Here is a 24415-nt window from a genome sequence, read left to right on the forward strand (position 1 = left end):
TATTTTAACACTCCTTCTTGACCCGAGGCACTTTGGGGAACCATGGTCAATGGTTAAACTGGTAAATAAAGTGGTATAAATTGAACAACGGACCTGCTATCCTGTCCTCATGTTCACTAAGGATAAAACTAAGATCTGCATTTTGAAAAGTCACAAGATAATCTCATTACGTTTTGCGTTTGAATTATGTGTCCATCCATCAGCGTTGCATTGGTTTCTAAGAAAACATGCCTCCTTAGAATAAAAAAGTGTATTTTCACTGATGTAAGAAAAAAAGGAAAGATCTATTTTGTTCGCCGTGGCTGCTGAAAGCTGACCAAAGACTCTTCGTGGCCACTTTGTTCTTGAGGAACCCCACAGCTGTGAATTTCATCCACTTTTTAAGACTTATTTCACAATAGAGTACTGTAGCAAATACGAAGTATCCCACTTCTCAGAAGAAAGTCTGATGAAATGAGCCGAATGCACCACCTTTACTGAGTGTTTAGGAGACGATCCCTACCTGCGTGGCCAGTCGGACTAGCTGATGGGCAGACAGGCCCCACAGACCGTGTCCACCTTGTCCTTTTACTAATTAAAAACCAACGACTAGGACACAGACGCCACACCACAAAACAAGCCATGCTTCCACGACGCCCTGCAAGCATTACAAAACTATTTTCCTATTTTCAACGTTGCAAAAATAGACGCGTCTTCTCCAAAGGGTCTTGTCCACGCTGACGGATCTGTGCGGTCCCTCTGGCCACCGAGCCCAAAGGCGAAGGTCATACTTAGCGCTCCCCAAGTCCTGCCTCACATAAAGTTGCACAAGGCGTGGAGGGCGAGCGGGATGACGACAAAGCAGGGGACCCTGTACAAGTGTGTGGACCCGAAAGCAATCGCACCGATCGCCAGAGGAAGCGGGAACTGGGAAGTGGTCTTCAACAATTTACTGTGGAGAGAGAGAAACACACATCACATAAAGCACACTCTGAGCAAACACAAAGTATGCTGACCATCGATGCAGGTTAGAGAAAGTGTTCTAAGTGACTTGAGATGAAGTAGTTTTTCATGTAGTCAATTCAACTGTCCATAATTTAAAACATGATCAATCCAAGCCATATTCTGGTTAGAAAAAGAAATATTTCCATAAAGTAAGTAACGAGTTTTGTTTCATCTTTTAAGTTTTAACAATAGAAAAATACTAGCTGAACTTCTATTCAGTGATTCTACCTCTAGGAATCTATCCTAATAACAATAATCAATAATATTTACTAAGACTCAGCTAGTGAAATATTTAACCCTACTTAAAATAGCAAAAAACCCATCAAATAAAAAAGGAACCATCCTCAATTCTTAAGAGGCGCATATAAGACAAGACACTAAATATTTTTAAAAGAAAAATACTGATAGTTCCTGATTTATGATGGTTAGGGTTACAAATTTTTGATTTGTCGATGGTGCGAAAGCAATATACATTCAACAGGAATAATAATTCGAATTTTGATCTCTTTGTGACTAGCAGTAGGTGGTAAAAAACCCTCTTGTGATGCTGGGCAGCAGCAGGGAGGCAAAGTTCCCAGTCTACCACCAATATTTTCTGGTGTCGTATTAAGTGCATTTTCCGCTTACGATTTTTTCAATTTGTGCTAAGCTGACTTATCACGACGTAACCCCATCATGAGTCAGGGAAGCATCTGTACAAGTAGTGTCTGCTCTCTCAGGAAAGACCTTTAACTTTGAAAATAGAGAAACTGAGGATAAGAGGGGTTAAAAAACTTGCCTAAGGATACGGAGCTATTTGATAGCAGAGCCAAGACTAAATCCCAGGCCCGCCTGATTCTAGAATATCTGCCAGAATCAACAGAAAAGGCTCTGAGAGCAAACAACCAGCCAATGAAAAGTCAACTTTTACTACAGAGAGTTTTAAACATACACAAGTAGACTGATGGTACAATGAACCTCATGTATCCAGTTTCAACAATTATCAAGTCATGGCCAAAGTTACTGTACCTACATTACTATCCACTTCCATTTCTATATTTTTTGGAAACAAATCTTAGACATCATATCTTTTAAGGGTTAACTTTTTATTTATTTATTTTTATTTTTTATTTTTTAAAATATATTTTATTGATTTTTTACAGAGAGGAAGGGAGAGAGATAGAGAGTTAGAAACATCGATGAGAGAGAAACATCGATCAGCTGCCTCTTGCACATCTCCTACTGGGGATGTGCCCGCAACCCAGGTACATGCCCTTGACCGGAATCGAACCTGGGACCCTTCAGTCCGCAAGCCGACGCTCTATCCACTGAGCCAAACCGGTTTCGGCAAGGGTTAACTTTTTAAAGAAAAAACATTATTATATCCTAATAAGTAAAACCCATAATTAAGAAAACAAATATAATATACTTTCATATAAACTATATTTATATTTATACCATAATTACTATTATAGTTTTCCCTGTAGAAATAGTCAAAGTATTAGGAAGAGCATGCTTCAGACTTTATAAAAGAAAGGGTGATGAAGTCAGGAATAGATATGAGAAAAAGAAAGATTAAACAACCATACCTTGATTTTATTGAAACATTGTAAGTATTTCCAAGAATGGCCATAGTTGGAATAAGGATAAATGCCAAAGGTTTACATGGATCAGGATTAAGTTTAAAGTAATACCTATATCAAAGAGAAAAAAAATAAAACATAAATCAACAAGGCACACCTTATCATCTCACATGATCAGAATCAATCAACTTCAAAATTTCAAAATATTACAGTAACAATAGAGGCACAAGAGTGCTCTAAGCAGCTCATGAAATCTTTGATAAATTATTTTTGCTCTAGATCATCTTTATACCCAAGTTTTATATGGAGAATTATGTTCAGAAACTAATACAGGGAAAAAAATATTCACCATGAATGCACTTCCTTTTTATAAGTATATGCCTGAAAGTTCACATAAAAGTTTTATAGGAGGAAAAACCAAGATGGCGGCATAGGTAAACACCGGAAATTGCTGCCTCACACAACCACTTCAAAAATACAACTAAAAGACAAAACGGACATCATCCAGAACCACAGGAAGGCTGGCTGAGTGGAAATTCTACAACTAGAAGGAAAGAGAAAAGCACACTGAGACTCAGAGGAGGTGCGAAAGTAAAGTGCAGAGATACGGAGGCACACGTGGAAAGGGCTGGCAGCTGAGGACGCGGCTGTCCTTTTCAATCGGGAGGGAGACACAAGCTCCCGACTGCTCTGAACTCCAGTTCTGGGTGAGTCTCTGGGGACCCAGACTCATATGGGGAGAAACTGGACTGTCTGGCATGGGTTGGAACTCAAGGGCGGCTTTCTCTCAGAGGTACTTGCAGCAATTACCGCGGGACACAGAGACGCGGGGCCCCTTAGGGCAGGGCTGAGGATCAGCCATAGCTGCTTGCTCCGCCTTGTTGATCCCCTGAGACCCTGCCCCACCCCAAGCTGTGCTCAGAGGCTTTTGCATATGAATGGCCTGGCCCTTTGCAATCTGAAAATTACCTAACAAACTGCAGCTGGGTCAGAGAGACCCAGAACTTCCAAAAGAAGGCACAAGGCCCCACAGCAGCTTGCATTGCTTCACAGCTGGGCTCCTGCTGGGCAACCTCAGATAGAGGTTAAATTAGCACCTCCTTAGAGATCCAAGAACCAGTGTACCCAGTGGTCAGAGTGGGACCATCCAGATTACAACTCCTCAGATCCATAAGGGACACACTCAGGGGGTAGACTCAGTGAGCACCAAAGCCCCACTGAAGCAAGTCTTGCCCCAGAAGGGTGTCTCCAGCACAGAAGTTCTCCCACTGCAGACACAGCTGATTCTCACAGCCAACTGGCCTGGAGGTCAATTCCTCCCAGTGATACCTACAACAATCAAGGCTTAACTACAACAAGACAGTGCACAAAGCCCACAAAGGGGTGCACCAAGAGTGTCTACCTCAGGTAATTGGGGAAGCTGAGCAACTTGGGCCCTATAGGACACCTAGCACAGAAAGCCACTCTATCAACACAGGGAAGCAGCCAAAATGCGGAGACAAAGAAACAGGTCACAAATGACAGAAATGGAAGAAAGCAAACTACTGGATATAGAGTTCAAAATCACACTTATAAGGTTTTTCAAGAATTTTCTAGAAACCGTTGATAAATTTAGTGAGACCCTCAAGAAATCTAGTGAGACCCTTGAGGTTATGAAAAAGGACCAACTAGAAATTAAGCGCACACTGACTGAAATAAAGAATATTATACAGAATTCCAACAGCAGACTAGAGGATCACAAGAATCAAGTCAAAGATTTGAAATACAAACAAGCAAAAAACACCCAACCGGAAAAACAAAAAGAAAAAAGAATCCAAAAATATGAAGATAGTGTAAGGAGCCTTTGGGACAACTTCAAACGTACCAACATCCAAATTATGGGGGTGCCAAAAGAAGAGAGAGAGCAAGATATTGAAAACCTATTTGAAGAAATAATGACAGAAAACTTCCCCTACCTGGTGAAAGAAATAGACTTCCAAGTCCAGGAAGCACAGAGAACCCCAAACAAAAGGAACCCAAAGAGGACCACACCAAGACACATCATAATTAAAATGCCAAGAGCAATAGACAAAGAGAGAATCTTAAAAGCAGCAAGAGAAAAAAAGTCAGTTACCTACAAGGGAGTACCCATATGACGGTCAGCTGATTTCTCAACAGAAACTATGCAGGCCAGAAGGGAGTGGCAAGAAATATTCAAAGTGATGAATAGCAAGAACCTACAACCAAGATTACTTTACCCAGCAAAGCTATCATTCAGAATTGAAGGTCAGATAAAGAGCTTCACAGATAAGGAAAAGCTAAAGGAGTTCACCACCACCAAACCAGTATTATATGAAATGCTGAAAGGTATCCTTTAAGAAGAGGAAGAGGAAGAAAAAGGTAAAGATACAAATTATGAACAACAAATACACATCTATCAACAAGTGAATCTAAAAATCAAGTGAATAAATAATCTGATGAACAGAATAAACTGGTGATTATTATAGAATCAGGGGCATAGAAAGGGAGTGGACTGACTATTCTTGGGGGGGAAAGGGGTGTGGGGGTGCGGGAAGAGACTGGACAAAAATCGTGCACCTATGGATGAGGACAGTTGGGGGGCGGGTAAGGGCAGAGGGTGGGAACAGGGTGGAGGGGAGCTATGGGGGGAAAAGAGAGGAACAACTGTAATAATCTGAACAATAAAGATTTAATTTAAAAAAATTAAAAAAATAGAAATTAAAAAAATTCAAAGAAAAAAATAAATAAAAATTTTATAAAACAAATTACTGAAAATTTATTAAGGCTGCTCTATTAAAAAGATGAAATAAAGGTTTACATAAAGTAATTGTTCCTTATCTTTTTAAAATTCAAATTCTCATCTCTTGCATTTATTCACAGTGAAATATCTGTAGCCTTCCCAAATCATAAATTTGTGCTCCTTTAGTAACTCTCCCCAAACATGTGAAAAAAAATCTGATCTTTGACTAAAAGGATGGACAAAGGAAGGAAGTTAACATCTGGTAACCTGTAATTTAGTTTATCACACTTATTTTGGTTCTATCAATTAAAAAACAGTATTTCCAGTATTTAGATAAATCTAAAAGTTTTATATAATTTCTGAAAACTATATTGAATAGAGGTTCAATTATTACTTAGATCGGTAGCCTATTTTTTTTGAAACAATTTATCAATAACGAAATATTCTAGAAATATCTTAGAGGACATTTCAGATTCTTACCGACTTAGGACACTTATCAAGGTAGCAAAGCAAATGATGGTTTTCATTAGTAAGATAGCTGATCATTAATTCAGTTCAATGTTTGGGCCACGTTAGAAAAATACACACTTCTTTCATTATTTCTAAATGTTTTTAAATGGAAGGATTTTTCTTCCCCCCCAAATTTAAGAAAACATAAAACTGACCATGAATTGAAAAATACAGAGAGTACTAGCATGACGAATACCTTAAAGCAACAAAGTAAAGTGTATTTTCACATGCCTAGATCGGAGAAGGTTAAAGGTGACCATGTCCTCTTTTGGGGACAGGCTTTGGGGAGGTTTATGTCCCCAAAGTTTCTGTCCTCACGGAAAGGAGGACATGTGACTGTGCTGAACCTGCGTTCCAGGGGCCCGACAGCCTCCACTCCTGCGGGTCAGGTATGCCTGAGCCCATCCGTGTGGTTCGTAAGTAGCACATACCGCAGGTTCTTGAACCAGTAGATGAGCGAGGGCGCGCAGAGCAGCACCACCCAGGCCAGCAGGGTGGCCACGGTGCTGTGCATGCGCAGGCTGTCCTCGGCCTCGCTGGCCGACAGGCGGGGCGGGTGGGCTGCCGCGTCCTTGAGCTGACTGCACCTCTTGTCACTCCTCCGCGAGTGTTTCGGATTCTGGAAAGCAATCAGGGAAAAACATCAAGATGTTCGGTACAATGTAAGCTTACTTTATGTAGAATCCTACTCAACTCCTTCACAGCTAAATAAATAGATGCATCTGTCTGTCACCCAATGGATATAAAATACTGAAATTACCTCGTTGTAAAGAGGTCATCAGTTATGAAACTTTTATTCCTTTGCTCTGCCATTTCCACTGTTGAGAATGTATTTTCTAAGTCATTACTTCAAATAAAATTTAAAATATAGTTTGTAATAACAAAAATGATAAATACTGATACATTAAACTTAGACAATCCAAGTCTATTTTAATATTCACTAGGTTCACTTTTTAAAAAAATATATTTTTATTGATTCTGAGAGGAAGGGAGAGGGAGAGAGAGAGAGAAACATCAATGATACGAGAGAATCATTGATTGGCTGCCTTCTGCATGTCCCCCAGTGGGGACTGAGCCCGCAACCTGGGCATGTGCCCTGACCGGGAATCGAACCGTGACATCCTGATTCATAGGTCAATGCTCAACCACTGAGCCATGCCAGTTGGACCATTAGGTTCACTTTTTATACAATTACTTAAATTTATAAAACCATTTAAACAGTGTGAAATCCCAATATTAAAAAAACAACCTAAACTTTAAAAATTTCCCAGGTTCTTTCATATTAAAGTGATGTAGAGTTTTGAAAATAAAACTTACCACAGTTTGGCTATTTTTAAAATTTGTTATACTGGCTTGTAGATGAACAATCTAGGAAAAAGAAATGATCATTTAATTTTACTTTTTGTTTATATCAAAACTGAAAAGCAGTGTAATCTAAAATTTTAAAAAATCTAAAAGATTAAAAATTCATTTAAACATTTAAAAGTATTCTTTTAGAAAAGATCATAATAACTACACTTGCTTGCTACCATGGATTAAAAAACAAACAAAATAATACAAACTTCCAGAGTATGCCGGGGCCAGGATATATTGTTACACCTCTTAAATTCAGGGGCCTCTGTTTAAATGCCTTACTGAAGCAACTTAAAGTGTCTTGTGAATAAAACATCTGATTATATTCAGTATAGTATAAAGTGTAACATGTTTTATATATTCCAAATCTTTGAAAATCTGAACTCAATTATATTTGGTGGTGAAATGTTTATAAGAATCCGATGTCTGTAAGTTTAATTTACTAGATCTGCTTAAGTATTTTTTAAAATTCTTTATTGTTGAAAGTATTACATATGTCCCCTTTTCCCCTCATTGTCCTCTCCCATGCTTAAGTATTTGAGAAAGTTTTGCTTACTGGGTTAGTTGTTTAAAATATTCAATTAAAAACTCAAAATATTATATTTATAAATCAGAGTAGTTCTAGTTTTTTTCTGATGAAAATAATCTATAATGTGCACGTATTTGCATGTATTAGTGTTAAAAGCACATACAAATGAACCTTTGTTTACAAAAAGAAAAAAAATATTATCTATTCTGGTGTCAACCATCTCTACATAAGACTAATGTGGAGAGTATGCAGTGTATAATTTCCTGCAAAGCTATCAGCTTTCCTGAAAGTGTCTTTTACTTCCCCGGTAGAATTATCAGCAAATTATTTTTATCATTGTCCTCTGATTCTTCAGCAACATATGTAACATCATGCATGATTTCAGCATGACTGAAAGCTCGCTCCTACTGACATAACGTTTTGTTTTGTGTATAACCCCTGTTCAGAGGGAGGTGTGAATAAAAATTGCTCTAGTGAAATGTTTTGTAGAAGTTAGCGTTACTTGCCAAGAGCAGGAAGCAATTTGAAACAGATCGTATCTTTTCCCCTCCCACCCCCCATTTTTTTAACTAACTCAACTCAGATGAATGATTTCAGTTTTATAGTTAACTATATATTTTAAGTAACGAAGATGTTAAAAACCTTTACACTTAAACCTGTTGTACAACATAAAATTACTGCAGTGGCAATTAAAGTTTTTGCTAACAACACATACAGGAAAGTCTACGCCTGCCTGAGACCAAGCCCAGCCACCTGGACGTGAAGGATCTGACATACCTTAAACACATAGTAAAGATAAGTAAGAAGTATGGCAAATGCTCCACAAGTCGCCCAACTAATTATGATCAAAACAACCGTCAACAGGGGCAAGTCTGGTGAGAGCACCTTGATGTCTTTAGGAAGCTCAGAGGGCCTGGGAAAACAAGAAAAAACACTCCTCAGGTATTTACACAATCACACATGAGAAGGAGCCAGGACCGTACTCCGCCAGGCTTTCCTGCTTAACATGCAAGTGCCATAAGGTTAACAGTGTAAGCTATTTCTTAATACAGGCAAGGGGTGACACATATTTGATCATAAATTTTGTAATATACTGTGACAGCTCCTCTTCCATTTAGATTTCAGCATGGCTGACATTTGCACTAAGAAAGAGGAAAATGCTGCTGAAGGTAATCAATAATTACAGGCCCTGTGCCAGACGTGTCGGATCCGGAGAGGTGGAGAAACAGCTTTCTATTTGTTAAAGTCTCAAGGGCACTCACACACGTGATGGGGGAGGAAGCAGCATCACCCCACACTGCCCTCAGCGGCAGGGAGTCACATGACGTGTGTGGTGAGAGGAGTGGCGGAGGACACCAGGTCAGTGGTTTATTAGGAAAGCCTACCTGTAACTTCAAATGATGTCTGTGGGCCTAGAATAAAGCCACAGGCAATGCTACTGGAGCTCGTACACACTGCATCTCACCTGAGCCCAAGTCTAGTGATGGAGTCTCCTGCCCTCAGGTCTGGCCGGAAGTGAGCATAGCAAATGCATTGCCAGAAACACTTCCTCCTCAGAGCAAGTTATAACAGTGAAATTTAAAAATACTTGTGCAATCTGCCTAACGTTTTTTATTAACTCAAGCAATAAGGTAAACATCAAATAACTTGCAAAGATAAAATCATCTTTGACAAGGACACCACTTTCCACACAAATCCGCACTTTGCTAGTTATAACATCTTCCTGAGAAAGTACAGTCTAATGAAAGCACGTTCATCTTAAGGCTCCTCATCAGAATACAGCTTTCTTCTTAATCAGGAGCAATGAGGAAGCATTCACTCATTCATTCTTTACCTCTTCAGTGCAAGCCACAGTGAGGACAGGAGCCTCACGGCTGTGGACGAGAGCAGGCCACCCCAGTAGGCAGTGCATGTTCCAAACAGAAAGAGAATCAAGGAGACCAGGGGGAAACACATGCTCTGACTGGTCAAGACGATGACATCTAACTCTGGTAAGAGTAAGACATCCCATATTTCCTTAAACCACTTATACCTGTGGATAAAAGAGGACAGACAAGTAAAAGCAAAAAAATAAAAACCATCACCTGACATTCAAGGACCCAATATGGGAGGTGTGTGACCACTCACTAGAGTCCCCACATTGCCATGATACTGAATTTGTAATTATACTAAAAAACACACGTGAAGTCATTTATCTTCCCAGTGAGTCTCCTGATCTTCGAGGATCTGAGCCATGATTCTCAGTGCAGCGTTACTGCTCTCTACTGTTCCTTGTAATCCTATATAATAAAAGGCTAATATGCAAATTGTCCTCCAGACCAGGAGCTGGACTGGGAGTTTGGCCAGGGGGTGGGGCCAGCTGGCCAACCTACCGCATCCCCTCCCCGCAGCTGGCCTGGCCCGATTGCCCTGATCAGGGCAGGCAGGCCGGACCCAACCTGTGCACGAATTCGTGCACCAGGCCTCTAGTGAAATCATAAGTGGTGTGTGTGTGTGTGTGTTTTTTAATGTTAGAAAGCCAATAGCTAGTTTGAATGACAGAAGAAAAAAGATCTAAGCAATGGTTCTTAAGCAAAAACCAAATTTGTATAAATTAAGAGCAGAATGTTAGGTAGGGTAGAGAGATCTACAATATACTTTGTATGGGAAGTAAGAAAAAGCAATCTGACACCATCTCATCCGTAACCTACAATGATTTACTCATGATCTGGGCTATTCAAAGATCATATTCATCCCTCCACAACTGTTAAAGGCCTGGTGTATTTACAGTCTATGTTTATATATATAAGCTTAGTTCAATGATTACTTTTGAAATGATTATACTATTAAAGTAAACGTTGATATACTTACCAGGCCTTTGTCTAAGAGAAAAATCCCGCTTACCTGAACAAGTCAATTGCCATATTTGTATGAAAAGGTATATTCCATCAATGGAGACAAACATAATGCTTTATATACAATACGAAATTAAAATCATTACCACAGGTAACAAGACTTACCCCAACAGAAACTTAATCATAATTACAAAAGGATCCACTTTGTACGGTTTGGCTTCTTTATCCAACATCGTAGCATACTCCAAGCAATGACCTGAGGATTGGAAGACATTACAGGTGGTGAAGAATTCACAGCAGTTACAGGGGAGACACGCTACCTCCCGCACTGTTGGTGAGAGCACACGCCCTGTGGCGGAGAAGCCAGGTCTGCACACACCCTTCCACGTTCCCACCCGCAGTGCAGGAACGCCCGCTTCTCCACACCCTCGTTACCGCTGCAATCATCTCTCTTTCTCTATGGATAGTCATTCTAGTGAGCACGGCCCAGGGTCTTTTTTGATAAACATCCTTGGTTCAGAATTACTTCTGTAACTAGCTTGAGACATAATCCCGTATGTAAATCCTCTAGATCAGTGGTTCTCAACCTTGGCTGCACATTAGAATCACCTGGGAATCTTTTTAAAATCCTGATTGCTGGGCCTCATCCTCCGGAAATTCTGTTTCTTTGTTACTCATGTTGTGGCCCCACCCCATCACAAAGAAACAGAATTTCCGGAGGATGAGGCCCAGACATCAGGATTTTAAAAAGATTCCCAGGTGATTCTAATGTGCAGCCAAGGTTGAGAACCACTGCTCTAGATTAACCAATACGTATCTCTGAGGTCTCTATGAACTCTCTAGGTATAAATTCTGTATGTTTGAGAATCAACTATCAAGTCACTTAAAACTCAGAAGGATGAGATATCTCTTTCAAACTTTCTAAAAATATTTACATTCAAGTATGTGATGTCATATTCCCAAAATAACCTCTTAATTAAAAGACTGGACCTGGGTGGTGCTGCAGCGAATGTTGCTGCTCTCTTCCTGGAATGTAACTACACCAGGTTAAAACAAAACACTTAGAGGCAGACTGGAAAGTGTAACAAGCTACTGAAAGGGAAAGAGTCGCTGTGGAAGGGCTTGGCGAAATGGAAATAATGGAGATTTTTGACTGCTTTTATGTATTTTGGCCCTATCCTCTTTTCCTCTCTCTTGCCTCCCTTGATGACTGTCCAAACACAACAAGTTTTGTAAGGACCTTACAGAGGCGAGTCCCCTGGGAATTATTCTAATGGCTGTTCTCTGTGGAGGCCTGTCCAATGTGCTGTATGTTCTATATGTGCCTCTCCAGATCTAGCCTCCACTCTACTTTGCTCTGAATTTTGGGAAGCTGACTTGCATGGACTGGCTTCCATGTAGGTTCAGGGAATGAGAGGCACTGGCAGATAGGAGAAGGGGTGGAAGCAAGGCTAGTGCGTTAGCTTCCCCGCCTGTCCCCTGCTGAGACTCAGTGCTCCTGTCCGCAGCCTGCCGCTGCGCTGCCGTAATGCTGTCCTTTCTAAGCTCGCTCGTCTGCTCTCGCCCTGGCCCCGGCACCCGCAGTATCAGGTGGCTCTGTTGCTAATCTGGCACTTTATCATCTTCTGTTACCCTGCACATATGGTACCTTTGAAACATTACACTCTCAATTATTCCATTCACTGTGCCAGGACCTAATTAATACAGTTGATACAGCTCAAACGTTACACTGTGTGCTACTATGTGCCTGACACTATGTTGGGTACCAGGAATAGAATGGAGAACAAGATCCCTGCCAATAAGCCTCTACCAACTGAGAGGTCCTCAGAAGAGAGGGAAGACATTTCAGGCACAAGGGTATAAAATGGAGAAAACAGTTAAGACGTGTCTTGGGTATCTTTTAAAATTTAGAGGATCTCAAATCCCTGTAAACACGCGAGAGGTGAGTTATAAATTATCAAGAAGTTGATCTGTCTTCCTTAGCCACACAAAAGATAAAAAAAAAGTAGTAATGAAGCACAGAAGGAGGGAGGGGGAGGGTGAAGGAGGAGAGAGGGGGGACGGAGGGGGAGGAGGGGGAGGGTGAAGGAGGAAGGAAGGAGAAGGGAGGGGGAAAGGAAGGTAAGATTCTCACCTGCTGAGAAGAGAGAGTATAACTGTCCCCCATAAGCAAGAAGGATGCTCGAGACAACGTAAGCAGGAAGAGCTCCACCGTGAAACCTAACGACCTAGAAAACAGGCAAATCAAGGACAACTTCTAAATCGTCAGGCTAACACAGGTGCCCTTTCACACGAAATAAAACTGTTGTTCTTCACTTTCTCTCTCTCATGACATGGCCACAAAGGTGTTCCCAGGAATGGGTATCAGACTCTAAGTAAAATAAACGTTAACAATATAGAGTACGCTAGAAACATGGTATCTGAATTTCTCATCAATGGCATGATAAGGAAAATATACAACTGAGCCATAAGCACTGCCCGCTTTTTCATAAGGCACGTTCACTGAGCATTTACTGTATTTCAGGCGTGGCATTCGGCATCTTGTCTGCATTATTTCATGCTCTCCTCCCGCGAGCACTCTGAGGTTGTGCTTATCCCAACGTTACAGGTGAAACGGAGGCACAGGGTTCGTGAGTAACTTGCACAATTAAAAACATCACACACACGCAAGTGACTGACTTGTTGCAGGTGCCCTGGCCAAGAACGGAACCGACCACCTTTCAGTATACAGACAACACCCAGCCAACTGCGCCACACTGGCCAGGGCTAGTCTGTCCTTCTCTGATGCACATGTGATTATGCTCGACTATAGAGTATTGAACTGACTAGACTCTTCTTTGTCACTAACCTAAATTATGAGGCACCAGAATGACATGAGAATACAGTATGTTATGTCCTCGGCCCACACCTCCATGCACAGCAACATGCGTTTTGAACATACTAAAAGTACGACAGCATGGATTCCAAGACATAAATCTTCGTAATAATCGATCCCTTAACATTTTATTTATTACAACTCTCCAGGAGGCTATGTTCCAACTTATACTAACATTTAACCTTCTCTTGCTAATGTAGCACAAAATTTTTACACTTAACTTATAATTTTCTAATGTTCACAAATGTAACAATACTTACAATCTAGTTCTCATCAGGTTGTTGTGAGGATCAAGTGAGATATTGCATATATTAGTAAAAAAGTTTCTAATTTAATTTTGACTTGTAAGTTTTATTATCATTATCGGATTAAATGATTTAAATTAAAAATATTCTGCTATGCCAGGATTGCAAAACATGAAAAATAAATCAAGTGAACGTAATAAAAGGCACAATAAAAATGTTAATGAATTTTAAAGTTACATAACTTCTCTGACAAATCAGTATTATCTATTGTACAATTCTGTAAATTATAAGGATGCTGAATCATAATATAGCAGTTCTGCTACTTGATAAATTATTTTTATAACCCTATTTACCTATGAATTATAGAAGGACACTCTCCAAATAAGTTTAAACTATTTTTCAACATGTCTATTGAATATAATTTACTTCCCACCTTTTATACACTGAGCATGCACAAAATTAGAAGTTCTCTGAAAATGTTCATTTATATGACGGAGTCTACAGATTTTATTAGGCTATGACTTATAACGTACGAGCAACATGAAATCTTAATATGACATCCATTTAGCCAAGGACATGAACTTGTTTGAGAATCAGGAATCAGCCCTAGGAAGTCTCACACATGAGAGCACCCCTTAAAGCCAGGGCGGCCAGTGTGGCCCGTGTGCCGAGACGGAGTTTAGGTTTCATGAACATGGAAGGAAGAAGAGGAAGGGAGGAGGCAGCAGCAGCAGCTGCAGGGGTGCCGGCTGCGGCCAGAGGCCATAGGGGGTCTGCTGGTATTTACTCTCTGGCCCTGTACAGAAGTCTGCCACCCCTGCCTACAGTACCCATTCACAAGACAATCAATAACCAAACAGGGGTCTCTCTTACCTGCCCAAGTATTTGTGGAAAGGAAGTCTTAATCGTCACCTGGTTTAAAATAATCATTAAGAAAAATGTCATTTTCCCTAAAGCTGCCCCAGGCCACATTTTATTAAATTAAGCATTTTATTAAATAGAAATTAACTTTTTTATAGTAATAAACCTAAAGGCACTCAAGATCTCAAAAGAATCCTCTGAACCACCAACATTTAATGTGTATCCAGGGTAATTTTACTGTTCAGTAAAATATGTCCCCATATTCGAATTCTTTGACAACTGAATGAATGCGATGGTATACATAGTAACCCTTTACTAACTAAAATATTAACTAATGAGAATATCAAATTACTAGATCATGCAAGCTAAAGGAATTTATTAAGTGACTGAGTGCAGTTAAGTGGAATCAAGATATTTCACATCAGCTAGAAACCTGTGATGTCACCACAAATGTCTACTTCAGCCATGTCCATCTGGAGTCCTTAGAACCTGGCCTGTACGAATACAGGGAGGGACTCTTTTGGTTCATGAACCCATAAGTTAATAACATGTTACCCTGGAGCTCTATTTCCCTTCTCTCAGCACAAGGAAATCTAGATGACTGTAACACAAACTCAATAGACACAGAACTGCACGGATTAATGACTAACAGAAACTAATATAGTTAGTGAAAAGCAAAGAAGGCCCTTAAGTTTATCTAAGAGCTAGGAACAAATGAGCATCACGCTGATTAGTGAATGAAACCCACAGCTGATTTCATGATGTTCTTCAATTTACAAAGGACCTTTGCTCCCAAATTTAAAAGGTTAGACTTCAGTCGCAATATTAATTTTATTTTCTCTTACTAAGATGCATACGTTCAGTGGTCCAGCTAAGAAAATATGAAGGTGGTGCTAAGAGGTAAAATGGAGGATATTTAAAGTAATATACATGTCTATTTCTTTTTTGTGAATGTCTACTTCTAGTATTTATTGCCTTCTGCATCACCATGTATCTGAAGCTAACATAAAATACATCTGCTGTACCCTAACCGGTTTGGCTCAGTGGATAGAGCGTCAGCCTGCCGACTCAAGGGTCCCAGGTTCGATTCCAGTCAAGGGCATGTACCTTGGTTGCGGGCACATCCCCAGTAGGGAGTGTGCAGGAGGCAGCTGATCGATGTTTCTCTCTCATCAATGTTTCTAACTCTCTATCCCTTTCCCTTCCTCTCTGTGAAAAATCAATAAAATATATTTTAAAAAAATACATCTGCCGTTTATTCTATAACTAAATCTTAAAAGTGAAGCCAACATACAGCTTACCTCATACTGACAGTCGGAAGACGTGTACATTTTTAATAACGCGACATGGCTGTCATTGTCTGGCTGGGCAACATGGAGTTTCAGAGAAATTTCTGTTGAAGATGGGACCCTGAAAAGTAACTTAATTATCAATTCTCAAATACAGAATGCTATTAAATAACACAGCTAAGCCAGTCCTCGGCCCAACACAGCGTAGTAATGGAGAGGAGACTGGGTGTGAGACTCATGGTTACGGAGGGACGTTCCCGGCATGTCACGGTGTCTGAATGCTCCCTCAGGGAACATAGGAGTCGGGGAGAGGTGGGAAAGGGTTCATGTTTCAAGCAATGAAGGTTTACATTCTGTACCAGTTAAATAAGAATACCATATATTATATTACCTACGGGCACAATGCTACATTAGGAATACCTATATTTTACTAAGAGGCACTTTAATGATTCCACTCTGATGTAAATAAACTTAGTAGAATGTGTATTATTCAAAAAACAAAAGTTTAAGGTAAATCCTTTCATATACTTACTGTGCAATGGTTAGCGAATCTTCATAAGACCAGGGAATGTGAAGTTTATAGATACTAGTTATTTCTTCTGTGAAAACAAAACAAAAACATGTATTACTACCCTTATGTCACACCAAATGTTATATAAACTACTATAATACCTAACTAACTATAGCAATTATAATTATAGTTCATAAGAAATCAGTAAGAGTTACATCACATAATAGAAAATTATGAAGAATGATTAAATAATAATCTATATATATAAAAGGCTAAGCGACCGTCTGACTGGTAGCTATGACGCACAATAACCACCAGGGGGCAGATGCTCAACACAGGAGCTGCTGAGCCGCGGTGACTTGGCAGTGGTGGTTCTCGGGTGACACACCCTGGAACCAGAGAGGAGGGAGCCTGATTCTGGGAAGCATCACCTGAGAACTGCCCTCTCACAATCTGGGACCCCCTCGGGAGATATCGGAGAGCTGGTTTTGGCCTGATCCCTGCAGGCCAGGCAGAGGGACCCCACCTGTTGGAGGGACCTGGCTCACTCCGTACACTCCCTTCAAGTCACAGTGCCACCCCAGGTGCAGCCAGCCAGGGAGGGACCGAGGGAGGTTGGCTCCAGGGCATGTTCAGCCTGTCTCGCCCAGTTGCACCCCACCGGCCACCTCCTAATTCATTTCCTTTCAATGTGCATGAATCCGTGCACCGGGGCACTAGTGTTTTATAATATTAGACTCATAAAAGATATTAGAGCATTTGAGAAGGACTAAGAAACTGGGAAAACACTAAGCAGCTAAATCTGAATTACTATTATAACAAAACAGCAAGCTATGTATTTTTAAAACGTGGATATTTAAGCCTGGGCTGGTGTAGCTCAGTTGGTTGAGCATCGTCCTGTGTACCAAAAGGTCACCAGTCTGATTCCCGGTCAGGCAATGCCCAGGTTTCGGGCTTGATCCCCACCCCCCAGTTGTGGTGTGTGCGGGAGGCAGTTGATCAATGTTTCTCTTTCTCTCTCCCTCTTCTTTTCCCTCTCTCTGAAATTAATAAAAACATATTTTTTAAAAAGTGGGTGTTAAAACTAAAACAGAAGATGCTTACTGCCCTAACTGGTTTGGCTCAGTGGATAGAGCGTCGGCCTGTGGCCTCAAGGGTCCCGGGTTTGATTCCAGTCAAGGGCATGTACCTTGTTGCGGGCACATCCCCAGTAGGGAGTGTGCAGGAGGCAGCTGATCAATGTTTCTCTTTCATCGATGTTTCTAATTCTCTATCCCTATCCCTTCCTCTCTGTAAAAAATCAATAAAATACATTAAAAAAAAAAAAAAAAAGATTGCCCTAACCGGTTTGGCTCAGTGGATAGAGCATCGGCTTGCGGACTCAAGGGTCCGAGGTTCGATTCCGGTCAAGGGCATGTACCTGGGTAGGGAGTGTGCAGGAGGCAGCTGATCGATGCTTCTCTTTCATCGATGTTTCTAACTCTCTATCCCTCTCTCTTCCTCTCTGTAAAAAACAATAAAATATATTTTAAAAAAAGATGCTTACTATTAACACATTGTGGACGGATCACGAGAATTCTCGCTTCATATTACAGTGTTTTACAAAGTATCATACTTTAAAAAGATGTTAGCTTGTAAGAACATGCAATAAATAACTTCAAAATGCAATGGGTACTTAATTTTAAAGTGTGCCTTTAACATTTATGTAAAATGTTTTTTGCACTCATTCAATAGAAACTTATCTGACCACTAGGTAAAGCTAGCAATAAAACTACTGGTCCGCAATGTGTAAAGAAAGGGTCTATGTTAAATTTGTTGGAAATATAAACAGCTTTTCTATTATATTACATTTTACTTCACATAAATATAGGAAATTCAAGTGAAAACCTACTGATTCTTCAAATGACAACACCTTTATATTTTATTGTAAAATACACTTACCTTTGACTCCTGAGCACTTGCTGTCTACGTTGACTTGAAAAGCTTGGTATATCTAATAGTTTGACCACAAAAACAAAAACAGAAGTTTACGTGTCTGTTTAACTAAACAGTAAAGTGAAATCAAATCCTTCTTATACGCGGGACTATTACCTGTCCGAAGTTCAGAAGCTCTATATTATAGAACAGGCCGCTTGTGTCTAATTTCACTTTCCTTGAAGATAATCCTGTTAAATTAAAAGTACCATATTGCTTAGAACACCAAAGAATAACGAAAGTACAAATTGCTTAAACAACATTAAAATTATGCCAACAGATTTTTAATATTAAAAAAGAGCTGGTAGGTTCTGACTTCTGACACGAAGGCAGAAACTCCTGAAAACACAATCCTCCTTCAAAAAACTCTGGATAAAAAAAACAAACATTTACAATGCCTTTCAATCACATGTATGTGCTTTAAAAAACCAATACATATCTCTAGTGTCTATATGGTATGCTTTCTTGGTAGATCTCATTTCATAAGCGTGCTATCTTTAAGGAGCTAAGTGATAGAGTTGCCATTTCTGTACTGTTTTCAGTATTTTTCTACCAGAAAAGGGTAGAGGAGGGATAAAAATCTTACAGGAAGTTTCCTCTATCAAGTAGAATAGATTCCTTTCATGAATGGCATAAGAGGCAACCAAAATACAGATTCCACTATCCAAAGCCGGAAAAACTTAAACAAACAAGAAAGTAACAATAGTATTGGATTATAACCCAATGAATAAATAAATACGTATGGGTCCACTACTGACATACATAAAAACTGAATAAATAAATAAATCCGGAAGAAGGGACAACTTTCCTTTGGAAAGAATTCTAGAAAATATAGAGTATCAGTGATAACTGCTTCAGACTAGATGAACCCATGGATGTTAAGATTAATGGGTTATTTTGAAAAAAAAAAAATAGGTTACTCACAAAGTATCTTCCCCAAAACATTTATTAATTCCAGTAACTTCACAGTAGAAAAACCTGGCAGACACCACCTTAACCAAGTGGGCAAGGTTAACATCACTGGTGATCAGACACAGTGAGTGATAAAACGTGTCCTCTGATAGGATACATGGAGAAGTACTTATCACTTCTGTGATATTCTTGCCAAAAAATGCATCACACCAACTAATAGGGAAGCTTTAGACAAATCCAAATCAAGGACTATTCTACAAAATAACTGACCAGTGCTCTTCAAAGGTATCAAAATTATGAAAGGCAAGGAAAGGCGGAGGAACACTAAAAAGATTAGAGGAGACGAAAGAGCCATAAAAACTCAAAGCAATGCGGGCACCTGGAGAAGAACAAGGCGGAAAAGCCAACGAAAACCAAATGAAGCCTGAGGCTGAGTTAACACTATGATGCTAACGCTAACTGCTCAGTTTTGACAGCTGCACTGTTTAAGAGGCCAACATGATAGAGAGGTGAGTGACGGCTACACAGGAGCTCTGCACTCTTTCTGTAAGTCTAAAATTATTTCATAATAAAATGTAAGAGAATATGTAGTTGTATGTATTTAGAGAAATCTTGAAACTGTCACAGAGCAGGTAGAGATTTATATCTTATAATAAGCCTTTTATTAAAAGGGCCAATATTGAGTATAAATTCACATGAGAACACACCCACATACACACACAAACGTATGTGATCATGGATACATTTAATTTAAAGTTCCCTTCTCAGAAGATGACAGCTGGCCCAGTATTAAATAAGAGTCAAACGAATGAACACATCACATGCTAACTCTAGGACTACACTTGAAATACACAATACTCTTTTACACGGTTGTGCTTTACTGCGAAAGAAATCAGCACTGCTAAGAAGAAAAGCAAGTCTTAGGATTTCCAAAATCAAAATACTTACCAAAGGAAAAAAGATGAGTTACAGGAAGCTGTATGGATCTTGTCTCTCTTTTAAAGAATTCACAATCTACAACAAACTGAAACACAAACATTGACTTATTAGGGGGAAAAAAAATTCAACAAATTTTAGTAAAACATCTTGATGTTTGAGTGGAAAATAAAAGTCGTCAGCTTTGGGGAAGGTTGTGCCATACCCTAACTCTGGCTACACTAAAATGGCAAGCATTCCTCAAGGAGAGATGCCAAACTAAGAAAATTTGATGAGCAAGCTTAATTTAATAAAAATTATTAGTGTATTGTGTATTTCTGAGTAGCTCTTTTATTCTCTCTCTTCCCCGTTTCCAAATATATTTCTCTTCCCCAACCCAAGTGTATTTTTAAGAACGGGGTTAGTTTCTTCCTCATTTGTGTGCTTCCTATATAATTCCTGGCATAGACTCTTGCATATAAAACGATCTCAATAATTAATAGATTTTGAAAGTCTGATGTTCCACTTGGAATAAAGAGACTTGGGTTTATTCTGCTTAGTTCAAGTTAGACTGGTCCTACCAGTCTTAGGTGGATCGCTAAACTGGCATTGTTTTAGACAAGCCCTATGCTGAAGATTTCATGAAGAACAAATATTTAGCAGGAGTAGCCCCAAAATATTCTGATAATGACTTTAATCCATTTGTTACCTTACTTCCATGAATAGATGGTACATAAACAACAAGATGTGACAAAGATGGATAGTCTTGAAGTCTTAACGTCAGAGACTAAAAAAAAGGTGAAAGTAAAAAGCTGATTTATACAGACCGTAAAGCACCTTAAAAGAAAAATAAATTACACACACTATTTCTTATTTAATACGTTATAAAAAAAAAACAGATTGCAAACTTAAATGCAATACTTCATAAGGTAGCATGTTTATATTTTCAGGTCAATAATCCTGCTAAAAGTCAAACTCCTAATAATTATGTGAATATGGACTACCAAAATAGTCCTGCATCTCTTGAATTGTATCTGTCCCTTCATGTAAAACAAATGACATTTAACACTAAATTTAAATATTTTACATAATTATTTCCAGATTTGTTCTTTCCTTTTATAATTTGTCTCTTTGTCTCAAACAATGTTACAGCATTATCTCCACATTTATTTTGGTAGCACATGACAGAGGCTCAACAGTAGATGAATGAATGGATGCTAAATATGATGGAAGAGTTGGAACCTAATCTCAAATGATTCTGATCAAGCCCAAGTAGTAAAGAGATGCTGGCTAATGATATACATGAACATCATCCCCCGATTATTCAGTAACATGACATGAAGACACAGCAAAGCAAGACTAATAATGTACCTCACCCAATAAACATCTCTTCTCAAAATTAAGACCAGATCCCATAGCCACATTTTGAGGAATAAATAGATAAGAGACGCGTCTATTTTTTGAAAAGCCAAGTCACCAAATAGCTCTGAAAGCCACGCTTTCCCCTGGAAGTACGTGCAGGGGTGGGGGAGTGATAGGCTGCTACAATTTGCGTGGACGGAGACATTTCTGCAGATAACTTTCTCCACGGCACTCCAGGGCAGCTCTGTGGGCCAGCCCCGAGAGGTTCTGAGGCTGGAGAGCTGTCTGTCGGTGAGTGGCCGTCTAAGAAGCCAGTCAGATTCCCTTGGGACAGCACGTTAAACAAACTCCTGGGCCTCTCCTCAATGGACAGCAATGTTTCTGCAACAGACATCTATCTTATCTATATACAAAGTATATAAGCCCAGCTACTGTTATGGCAGAACGACCGGAACAACCAGAACGACCATCACTATGATGTGCACTGACCACCAGGGGGCAGACGCTCAATGCAGGAGCTGCCCCCTGGTGGTCAGTGCATGGGAGTGCTGCTCAGCCAGAAGCTGGGCTCACAGCTGGTGAGTGCAGCAGCGGTGGTAGGAGCCTCTCCCACCTCTGCAGCAGCGCTAAGGAGCAGCAAGCCAAACAGTAAGGAGCAAGCAGGCGGGCGGTTAGGAGCGAGGGGTCCCGGATTGCGAGAGGGTGCAGGCCAGGCTGAGGGGCCCCTCTCCCCCTGCACGAATTTCGTGCATCGGGCCTCTAATATAATATAAATGAAAGGGCCTTGAACATACCTTCAAATTGAATTTTAAAACTTTACTTAGCTCTTGGTATGATGCAATAACACATACATTTCATTTTATTTAGAGCATTATTAACTTAATTGTTTTTACCTCTGAGAACTAAAAAAATACATTCTTCTCCATTAAATTTCTCCATTTCTAGGGAAAATATTTCTAAAATGCAGATGAACAAATCTTAAGTTTATGAACTACCTAGATGAATTAATAACATATCATATTCTAAAATGCCTATAGGCTCAAGCATTTTTTTCACCTTAATATTGAAATTCTAAAGCCACAACTTACCTTAATTGTTGGCAACAGTTCAGCTTTCCATGATAAGTCAACCCCTTGCTGGCTATGAAATAAATAGGCAAATATAATTAAAGGACACACATATTAAAGTATTATAAATGATAAATAAGCGTCAGAGGAAAAAGAAATCACCCACAGAGCTGCCAGAGAGAGTTCTAATGACATGAAGTCTAACATGTTCTCACCCAAGGTATTCTACCTACATAGTTCTTTTGGAACCAAAAAACTGTCTTTCCAGCAGCTATTTCAATGTTTACAAAACTTACTGCTATGCCAATTTCCTTTTTCACTTTAAAACCTATACTTTAATTTAGTATAGCACCAAAACGAGCTTAAAAACGTACAAAGTTATTCTGAAAGTATAATTTGTGAGTGTGTTTACGTGGAGGAAAAGGAACAATGGAAGGCCATAGATTCAAAAAACTTACCACATAGAAGTACTGTTTATGCAGCCAAAAATCCAACTATTTGTATCCTGTTGATTAATGACACAAGCAAAGCACACTAAGTGATACGGAAAATAATTATTCAAAATAGACATCTTTGATGTTTTACTGTTGCCTGACAGGGCCAGTAGGCACAATAAAAATATAAAATAGCAACTTATTATTTAGCAATGTATCCGAGATGGTCTAAAAGTCAAATAGGTCAAAGGTAGGCAAAGAATTCTACAGTCAACAAGATAGGGAAGCAAGTAACCTAGAGTAGCAATGTGAGACAGAGGAACCCAATGGGCGCCTCTCCACAGCACATTACCTAAGCATTTCTAATTTTTTTTTAAAAAAATGTTTTTATTTATTTTAGAGAGAGAGGAAGGGAAAGGGAGAGAAACAGATATGAGAGGCACGGGTTAGCTGCCTCCTGCATGCCTCCTACTGGAGATCGAGCCCAAACCCAGACATGTGCCCTGACTGGGAAATGAACCAGTGACCTTTGGGTGCATGGGATGATGCTCAATCAACTGAGTCGAATGGGCCTGGGCAAGCGTTTCTAATGTGTGAACCAATACCTTGAGTTTGGCAATGTTCATAGTTTAATTATGTAGTTACATAGTAAGTTTCCTACATTTTAACAAAAACAGAAAAATGAACAAGTAGACGTGGACTTTTATACAAAAATAAATTTAAAAAATCCAAAAAAGAGCCAAGTAATTAAAAAATAACAATTAATTGAAGTATAGCCTTTAGTTTATCATTTGAGTTCTTATTTGACTACCAAACAGATAACTTCTACGCAGCTGAGTATGTGTTTGGATTGAAACACAATCCAAGACTGAGGCTAGTTGCTACTTTGTCAGTGCAGCACGGAAATACGGCAGCGATGATGGTGATTTTTTAAAGCTATATTATGGATTTAGCTTCAGTCATTTAAGAGAATTCTGACCTAAGATCACTCTAACTTTTAAGGAAGTAGTAAGAGCAATGCTTCAAGACTACTGAAATGATCCAACTACTGAAATCCTACCAGGGCATAAGGTAATGAGCAACACTGCTCAGACGGCCACATAAATTCTTCCTTAGTATACACATAGGACAATAAAAAAAATCAATCCTTTCATTAAACTAATATTTATAATTTATAAAGTCCATTCTAGGGCCAAGGAATTGTGCCCTTGAGGAAAAGGATGAATCATGCAGACATGGTCTTTGTTCTCATGAAACTTAAATAAAATTTTAAGATGTTTTTCCAAGAATACAGAAAAGAAAGCTGAAAGGAAACAAACAAAAAGCAATATGGTATTTTTCTGCTCTCCACTCCTGGCAAAATGCCAGTGTGACTTCAATATCAGCTCCCTACACTTCTCAGAACCCTAATATGCCCTTTTATTTTTTAAAAATATATTTTATTGATTTTTTTTTTTA

General features: G+C 39.4%; 1 protein-coding gene across 1 annotated transcript in view; it reads right to left on the reverse strand.

The window, feature by feature from the left end:
• Positions 1-445: 445 nt before the first annotated feature.
• PGAP1 (post-GPI attachment to proteins inositol deacylase 1) overlaps positions 446-24415 on the reverse strand; it is a 49388-nt gene continuing 25418 nt past the window's right edge. The window contains exons 11-27 of the mRNA XM_081095710.1: positions 22982-23028; positions 22545-22596; positions 20804-20881; positions 20128-20203; positions 18385-18458; positions 18235-18286; positions 16315-16381; positions 15795-15903; positions 14506-14544; positions 12647-12740; positions 10678-10768; positions 9513-9710; positions 8456-8591; positions 7114-7164; positions 6228-6415; positions 2553-2657; positions 446-931 (exon numbers count right to left, since the gene is read on the reverse strand). Coding sequence (XP_080951836.1) covers positions 793-931; positions 2553-2657; positions 6228-6415; positions 7114-7164; positions 8456-8591; positions 9513-9710; positions 10678-10768; positions 12647-12740; positions 14506-14544; positions 15795-15903; positions 16315-16381; positions 18235-18286; positions 18385-18458; positions 20128-20203; positions 20804-20881; positions 22545-22596; positions 22982-23028 — 1596 coding nt within the window. The 3' untranslated portion in view covers positions 446-792. The remainder of the gene's footprint in view (positions 932-2552; positions 2658-6227; positions 6416-7113; positions 7165-8455; positions 8592-9512; positions 9711-10677; positions 10769-12646; positions 12741-14505; positions 14545-15794; positions 15904-16314; positions 16382-18234; positions 18287-18384; positions 18459-20127; positions 20204-20803; positions 20882-22544; positions 22597-22981; positions 23029-24415) is intronic.

The sequence above is a fragment of the Myotis nattereri genome (genome assembly GCF_964212035.1).
Source record: "Myotis nattereri genome assembly, chromosome: 7".
In the NCBI taxonomy this organism is placed as follows: domain Eukaryota; kingdom Metazoa; phylum Chordata; class Mammalia; order Chiroptera; family Vespertilionidae; genus Myotis; species Myotis nattereri.